This window comes from Colletes gigas, unplaced genomic scaffold, assembly GCF_013123115.1.
Source record: "Colletes gigas isolate AHSC1104 unplaced genomic scaffold, ASM1312311v1 Colletes_gigas_Sc00005, whole genome shotgun sequence".
NCBI lineage: Eukaryota > Metazoa > Arthropoda > Insecta > Hymenoptera > Colletidae > Colletes > Colletes gigas.
This window is the reverse complement of record NW_025106634.1, coordinates 683,487-692,181: the sequence shown is the minus strand read 5'-3', so window position 1 is coordinate 692,181 and position 8,695 is coordinate 683,487. Positions and strand designations below refer to the sequence as shown.

At 38.9% G+C, this 8,695-nt stretch overlaps 1 protein-coding gene across 3 annotated transcripts; it reads left to right on the top strand.

Moving 5' to 3' along the window:
- Nucleotides 1–454: 454 nt before the first annotated feature.
- Nucleotides 455–8,322, top strand: LOC122395094. Of its 3 annotated transcripts, none has more exons than XM_043392421.1 (3): nucleotides 455–888; nucleotides 4,667–5,235; nucleotides 7,329–8,322. In XM_043392421.1, the coding sequence occupies exons 2-3, from the start codon at nucleotides 4,782–4,784 to the stop codon at nucleotides 7,427–7,429; spliced, it is 555 nt and encodes a 184-aa protein (XP_043248356.1). In that variant the 5' UTR covers nucleotides 455–888; nucleotides 4,667–4,781; the 3' UTR covers nucleotides 7,430–8,322. The 3 variants fall into 3 exon arrangements, with proteins under 3 accessions (XP_043248356.1, XP_043248358.1, XP_043248357.1); XM_043392423.1 differs by lacking the exon at nucleotides 455–888 and adding an exon at nucleotides 1,054–1,331; XM_043392422.1 differs by lacking the exon at nucleotides 455–888 and adding an exon at nucleotides 1,742–1,932.
- The last annotated feature ends 373 nt before the right edge of the window (nucleotides 8,323–8,695 follow it).

Here is an 8,695-nt window from a genome sequence, read left to right as displayed (position 1 = left end):
CTATCATCTTTTATTCAGCGCTTCCAAAATTCCAGTGTCCGTTACTTTTACCATTCTCGTCGATTCGATCACTTTACCTCTTTGTTCCTAAATTTTTGCTAGCCGAATGTAATACTAGAAATTCCAAATCCTCATCTGCTACTTTATACTTCGAAAATAGTTTCTCTATCAATATTGTCTGTAACTAAATTATTTAAATTTTCTAGAGGATCTTCGAATCTTCGAAATCTCGAATATTTTCTAACAAATGTTTTGGTACGAAATGACCCCAAAGCTTCCTGCGTCCCAGGTATACGTGTCTCGATCGTTGTAAGAGGCAACGTGCCTGCGACCTTGAGCGTCCGACGTCCTCGACATTCTCGCAGGATTGGCCCAGAGGTGGTGGAAGATGGTCGCGCTATTCGTCTGGCAGGTTAGCTAGCGATCGCTCGCCAGGTTGGTCGCCTGTCAACGCACAGACGCGGCTCCGTCACGATCCTCTTCGCGAACCGTTCGTGTCTTACGGCTGTTAACACGTGACTCGCCGTGTCTGGTCGCGATTCGGGTCACGCAGACAGTGTATCGTCGAGTCTCGGTTCGCTGGTCGCCTGTTTGCCGCGGAGAAATGCTTGGGATACAGGGAAAGGTGCTCGCAGAGGCAACCGGTACGCTGCCGGTTAGTGTCCCGTGATTAGGGGACTCGAACAAGCCTCGAGTTTAACGTCGCGAGGATCGCGATCTTTCTAGATCAATCTGGCCAGGCTCCTACGTCCACCTAGTGCTACACATCGTCAACACAGTTTGAGTGTCGTAAAACAGAATGTTCGGAAGTTCATAAGTGCATCGTGAACGTCTTCAGCCTTGGACGATATACTTGGATACGAGGTTTTGGGGGAAAAACACCAATTGGTGAGTCCTTAGACGAGTCTAGAAACTGTTTTCGATTTTACGATGGTTATCGAGTGCAATTGAGACAATTGCTTGAATTTGTGGTAATCGTACCTGGGAGATCAGGTGTGTTAGTGTTGTTAAGAAATAGTTCATATATAGTCTTGCAATAACGATGAAAGTAGAATAAATATCAATAGCAGTGTAAGATTGAATATTTATACTGCAATGATTTGTAGTTTCTTCTACCTCGAGTTGCAGTGTCAGTAAATTTGAGCGATTTAAGTTCGCAAGATGTTTCTTTAAATTGCAGAGCAGTTAACTCGCCGGATTACTCGCTGCTGCAATGTTCGTGTTTGTTAACCGATTCCGTTTGGAAGGTTCGAGTGTGGGAGTATAAACGTGAAACTGTAGTGTGCAAATACTTGCAGGACGTGACCGGAATGAAAAAGTGTAGCACGATAGTGCGTTTCACTTCTTTAAATACTTTGCTGATGTTTTGCAGCGCGCTTTGACGCTCAAGTATAGTTGTTGAAACAAATATAGCGAACTACTTAAATCAGTTTCGAGTGGTCGGTTAAGCGATATCCTTGTTGGGTGTAGCTAACCGGGGCTTTCCTAACCGGGATTGCAATCTGTTTGCGACAATCTTTATTCAACTCGAGTTAGGTTTATTTTTACGTTTTTGTTTACAGATAGCTAAGGCCTTTGAAGTTCTGTGATACCAAAAAGGGTAGTTTGCTATTTTCACATGATTGCTATACTTATTCCATTGGCTATACGTACCCTGCATTTTCCAACTATCCGAAATTGCAATATAAAAAATTGTTATATTCTATTTAAAATTGTTTTTATCGACATTTTATATTTTTCAAAGTGCCTCGTGATGATAGGAATTGGAAAATTGTAAATTGGAAACTTGGAAGTGTATTAATACGTGGAACGAATGGGGCTGTCCTTCAGAGATGAAAGTAGCTACCTCCACGATAGCTAATTCGATTCCTTCGAATTCGTTCGAGTGTCCTTGACATTGAAGCGTGTAAAGTAGTTCCATAGACGAATTACGTAAGTTAAACAAGCACGAAGCCAGTACGAAATACTCGAATGGCTTTCGACGAAATACAAGTTTCGTTATACACGTAGAATAGGATGTTTCTGTCCTCGAGTGACCGTGAACTTAATTAAATATGAACGATCTTCAGCGGAACATCATAATATTCGATCACTTCTCGTAGTTTTCAGCAATGATTCATCGTGCAATGTTTTCCAAGTACACGTATTTATGGAAACTTGTGGTTAAATTTAACTCGACGGATAATAATCGTTTCGGTGCTGCGGTTTGAAAATTCAGCGCTCGTCGTGAACGGAATTCCCATATTTTAAAATTCCATTTAAATTCTGAACATTTTAAAAAATATTCAAAGAGTCGAACAAAATTCAAGAATTGTGGATAATTAATTTTCTTGTGGATATTAAAATTTAAATTTTTCTTGCGAAGAAAATATACTCAATATTTTTCAATTTGGATGGTCAAAAGTGACAAAAAGAATTCATTATTTATTCGCAGCGACTTAAAAACTGTCAAGATGTTTCTCTTATCCTTGTCTGCTTGAATAATTTAATATTTATTGAGATCCTTGTTTACAGTTCAACGAGAGGAAAAAATGTCTTATCTGTGAACGTGAACAAAGATTCTCGATGTAGAAAGAATTTCGCGAGCACTGCCATTTTTGTGAGTCGAGCCTGTCGCCCATACTAACGAACGTGTTTGCTCCTTTGCTATGCAAATCATGTTCTATAGTAATGTATGGATGTACTTATAATAACTGTTGATCGTTTCTCTAATTGTTTTATATTTGCAAGTAAAATCAAGTGTAATCGTGTTGAAAGCGTAGGTTGGAAATAGTATTGTTCGCCTCAATAAAGTTTTTCGATGTCTACATATAATTCGTTTAGGGTGAATTCGTAGAAAATAAAGTGTTTTAATGAAAATATCTACTTAAAACGCACAGGTAACTTCAGTTTAATTTTTTATTATCATGGTTAAAATCGTAACTTTGTTGTCCTATAATCTGGTCAATTTTCTTTTGCATTTTCAAGAATATTTAAACACTTTCCTGAATCTTGTTTCCCTTCTTTAATTACTTCGCGGTCTACTCCAAGGTAGAAAATTACATTCTGTCTCGTAGAAGCCAACAAATGAGAGTTTGCTGAAAAGATGTACTTTTTTTTTTATTTAATGTTACCTCAGTTTAAAAGCCATTAGCGACCGTTAGCTGTACTTTTAACTTTCAGCGTAAGTCTTATATGAATTTAACGAATGAACACCCACGCATAGTTATCTACTTACGTATTTATTTTGTACAATTTTTTTATTTTAAATCCATTGAGAATGCATTGTTTCCTCCCCTGTAACAGTTGTATTTGTTAAATTCCGTAAATTCTGTTTTATTATCTGTAAATATGAAACTATTTTTTGTTGACCATTCATATAATTTATCAAGATTAGTTTATACGTTGTATTGCAGATAAATTTTTTGCACTAAAAATTAAACTGATATCGTTGACAAACAAGTAACATTTTACAAGATTTTATATGTTTTTTTTTTATAATCATAATACTACCCAATCGGTTGATCGAAATTCAAGATTTTTTGTCCGAAAAAAATCACTTTATTCCAGTGATCAGTCATCTGTACTTGAAATTTCAAATCACGCGTGGTCGTTCAAATTCGACGCCAATTTCAACATGACGTGCTTGTTACACGCATTTCCATTGAATTTTTCAATGTTTTATATATTGTATGTTTTTGTTAACCGCTTTATGATCGAAGCTGATGCCGTTGTTTCAATTTCGCGTTTAATTTTTTTTTTAACACGAACTGTCAAGTTTGAAATTTTACGTGAAATTATTCTCCTTTCCTTCTCTGACATAGCCATTTTCATTCTTCGTTTATACTTCTTCCCCCAACTTTTAGTGTTTCAAAGCAAATTATTAATAACATAAGAAATATAAAATAGCCTTTCATTTGTTCGAAATAACATATTCAGAAACTTACAATCAATTCACTTGTTTGATTTAAATATGTCACGTACGTACGAAACAAGCATCATATTAAATTGATCTTTGAAAAATTACAGGTAACGAGAGGATAAATTGTTTGCAGTATGTTCCGTGTAGGTCACGTACCCGCGATAAAATTCCTCTGCATTTATCAAAACACTTTCACCGATAAGATACAACTCGTCGAAGTTTGCTCGTCTAAATGCCATCGTTCCAACATTCCTTGCAGCACCTCGATCGAGAGAGTCTCTTACAGAAAATTGTGTAAGCGGTAGACGACGAAAGATGCATTTAAGGTGTACATACGCCGAACGTGGTAGAATTTTTATTTCGAGGTCACCAGTACCTTGCAGTGTCAAACACGAGATATGTGACCGCGCGTTGTTACGAAGGATACGACCATTTCTGTAGACCAATGTCTCCCGTTTTTTGTTCCATCGTGAAAGTGAATGTGTTGATCTTTAAACTTATGCAACGAGCAACACTTCACACATTACATCATTATAAACTTGTTGCGTAGCGGAATGCGTGTTCCGTTTATTTTCATTATATCAGACTTCTTTGAATTCGTTCTTCGGAGAAACCATAAAACATTATAACAGAGTTGGGCGAATTTTATTGAGCAATACTTGGAGTAACATCGTAAGGAACACGTTTCATGAAATTTGAACGAGATCTATTACGATCAAATTTATCACACGTTATAATCCAATCGTTAATGATCTCCATTTGCAGACGAGGACACGAAAGGCGGAAATAAAGGTGCAATCTTGAAAGAATGAATCCTCGGGCGTTCCACGCTAGGAACACGTAATTCCAACCCTGATCGAGATCCTTAATAGATCGAAACATGTTGCCGCCCCCGAAATTGCTGGAGGAGAGTCCTTCGAGGCCGGTCAGCGAGACCAATACGACGCGAGATTCGTCGAACGGTTCGACCACGGTGCCGTTGGTCGCTGTGAACGTCGCGGATGGGAACGACGACGATCCACCGCCTTACACGGCGATCGCGCCGCCAAATCACGTCGGCTGGCTGTTCGACTTTTCCGGGATTCCGTATTCCGCGTGCACCGCGACGACCTGCAGAGCAGAGGCTACCCCGTTGGCGCCATTCCAAACGACCCTGACGTCAGGCTCGGCTTTCCATCCCGAGGGACAGGACGGTCAGCACACGTCAATCTCGATGCCTTTAATGTCCCACAGGCTGTTCAAATTCGGCTCCCACAGATCTCTGTTCGCGCACAGCGGCGTGCCCCTAACGGATAACATCTCCGAGTGCAAGGACAGCCACAGAAGAACTCGCAGTAAGTAGTCTCGTGGATCGAGAGTACGGTGATGATTCGTAAAATGAACCTCCAGATGCGATTAGTAAGTCGATCATTTCTATCCCTTCCAACTAATGAGTCCTCGATCGAGAGTACGGTAGTTTTTCGTACGTGATTCGAAAGTTGAATATCCTTATCTCTTCCAACTAATAAGTTCTAGATCGACAGTACAGTAATGATTCGTAAAATAAACCTCCGGATGCGATTAGTAAGTCGAACATTTCTATCCCTTCCAACTAATGAGTCCTCGATCAACAGTACGGTAGATTTATAAAATGAACCTCATACGTAATTCTAAAGTTGAATATCCCTATCTCTTCCAACTAATAAGTCCTGGATCGAAAGTGCAGCAATGATTCGTAAAATGAACCTCCAGATGCGATTAGTAAGTCGAACATTTCTATCCCTTCCAACTAATGAGACCTCGATTGAGAGTACAGTAATGATTCGTAATTTGAACTATCCCTTACAACCGGGGAATATTTGCTCAATATTCATCCTTAGTCTACGTGAATTTTTTAAATTACCGAAAGAAAATCTGAATACAAAATCTCTTTACTGTCCCCTGGACGGGTCACGTCCTCGCCTTCCTGGCGTGCTTAGCTCGATTTTCTCAGGAAGCAACAAACTCGTCCTTGTTTACGCCACGGGTTCAGCATCTCGCTGGCGGGTGAAAATTTACCGTGAAGAGTCTCGCAACGTGACCACTTGCCCCTTAACGAAAGAACCGAGCTTCGACTCTGGTTTTATTGGAAAAATAATTTACCTAACCGGCCCTCGAGAGCGGAGCGCAGCCAATGTTGTCGAGTTTCGTAATTCTATTTGAAGTCTACTGACAAGACAAGTACGATAGTTGCTTATTCGAGCCGGCTGAGCCATGACTCAACTTGTCCTTTCTCTCGATGAATGTAATTAACGTCCGACCGTGGCGTTCGTAGATTTAGATTTCCTCGGATCTTTTCATCTTCCGCCTCGAGGACGTCGCCCATGGCGACGATGCTGTCTGCGTAGCTCGCGAATAGGCCGGGTGATCATCTCGCGATTGTTGTTCGAGGGTTATTCTAAGTTGCGCTTAGAAACGAACGGGACGGCGCGTTGACTGCCAAGTGGATTTCATAAAAGGTTATTTAAAGTCTAGACCCAAGATAACGTTGCATTTTATGCACAATTCACTTCTCTTCTCAATATTCTTCAGCTCAAAGGAATAATCTGCAAAAATTGTTTACGTCGCAATGATTTTTTAATTTCGCCCAAAAGTACATGCTTTATATTCCCGTCTTTTTTTCGAAACATCCTTTTCAAAACCATTATTCCTGTAATCACCTCGCTATCACCGTGCAGTAATTATTTTTAATTGCATCGAAAAGTACATTCGCGCGTTTTGTCGAAATGTTTATTCGTTTTGCGATTCGCAGAATCGACGGACGCGCGTTCAGGTTTCGTTCTTGGAAACGCAGCACACTAACGGCGACAACACGGAATAAATTGGTTTGAATGCAAAGTGCAGGGAAATGCATAGTCCCGACGCAGAGCGGCGCGTTTTACAAAATTTTCCATCGTTTGGAGCGCGTGCACCGGAGGATAACGAGATCTTTAACGCTCAGTTTTCACCAGGCGTAATTCGACGGGCGGAAAATTCATTACCATAAATTTTTCATTGGAATCAGTGAACGTAATACGACTGCAAACCCTTCCGGTTCGTTTCACGTTAACACAATTCTTTTCTTTCTTCTTTTTTTTTAGAAATTCTCACCTTCTATCCTTCGTGTCCTTACTCATTTCGTTTCACTTAAAAATTACATTCGTCATCTATTATTCTGGGAAAACTAACGTCATTCTTTTCGCTGTGACTCACTAAATTAGTCTTAACTTTACTTCTTAGAAGGATCCAAATTTCGAGTGCGATTGTTTAGTTGAGAGACAAATTATATTATGTTCAAACAGAAAATGATAGTTCGTCAGAGATGATGGAATCGTTATGTATGCTTTGCTAGTGACGCATGAATTGCAATTAAAAAGTAAAATATGTGCTTGGAGTTTGGATTGTAAACAGTGAAACAACTCGTTTACAGGATACGGCGCTATTCTTGTCGCGGCGGCCGTGATCATTTTCCTGATGGTGCTATCGTTGCTGGTACGGTTCGTCATGGAGAAGAGCTTCTGGCGAGGTTAGTCGAGGATCTCCTTGCAAACCAGAAGGCCGCCAAGATGTCGCTTTTATGACGCAACGAACGCTTTCCTCCGTTCTAGACTGAATCTAGAGTAAGCGTTATCACGGTATAATTCCTTTCGTGGGCACAATTAAGAGCATAATTGCCTCTAACCCTCATTTTGCCCTAAACCGAAACGATAGGGATTCGAGTCTCGTGAATTGTACATTTCTGTAGTCGATAAGTGCAATGTTAACCGTCCGTAGTATACGATACGATTTTTCTACCCTCCGAACAGAGTACTTTTATAACTTAAACACAAGTTGTCAATTTTCTGGACAATCGATGTACTTATTGCGATTAGAAACCAGAAAAGATATACTAATCGAGCCCCCTTATTGAATTAATTTTTCACTTACACTTTTCCTAATTTTTGTAAAAAATAGACTTTCTCACGATATTTTATTAAAAATGAAGGACATAAGTTTATTTTAAGAAAATAACGTGAAAGAATAGTAATTGTGATATTATGTTTCAGAAGGAGAAATATATTTCTTTCGATAGTTAACTAATAGTAATGTAACAATCGAGTGCCACTGTCGTACTGTATTGTGATATTATTTTCTTGTAGAGAGTGACTTACGCCATGTAACAATCGATGTATTAATAATTGTGACTTATATGAATATTATATGCACTGCAAGGAAATAATTATTACAACGAGCACGGTATATTATTGCCTGCATATATGAAAAGTAAAGTGGGCGAATGAAGAACAGTATCTCGTTTACTATAATAAAGAAGCTTATTGTGTGTTGCTAGATTTGTCATCGTCTTCTTGACGCGTTAAAAAATATACGGTAAGTCGAAGGAACGATTATACAGGGTGTTCGACCGTCCTTGGGAAAAATTTTAATGGGAGATTCTAGAAGCCAAAATAAGACGAAAATCAAAAATATCAATTTGTTGATTGAGGCTTCGTTAAAAAGTTATTAAAAAATTTCAAATCGTTCTGGAAAAATTATTTTCGGTTGCAGGGGTCAATTACTATCATTTTTTGTGAATAAACATACCCCCGAAATCCTACACACTTTCGAGAAAAAAATTCAAGAAGCTGTGAAATTTTTCGACAAAATTAAAAAATTTCATATTGTTCTGAAAAAATTATTTTCGGTTGCAGGGGTCAATTACTATCATTTTTGGTGAATAGACATACCTCCGAAATCTTACACACTTGCGAGAAAAAAATTCAGGAAGATGTGAAATTTTTCGACAAAATTAAAAAATTT

Bases quoted from the DNA above. Each gene is read 5' to 3' on its own strand.
- LOC122395094 (XM_043392421.1), top strand. From the start codon at position 4,782: ATGTTGCCGCCCCCGAAATTGCTGGAGGAGAGTCCTTCGAGGCCGGTC. The intron at 5,236-7,328 runs GTAAGTAGTCTC...ACTCGTTTACAG, and splicing joins CAGCCACAGAAGAACTCGCA to GATACGGCGCTATTCTTGTC.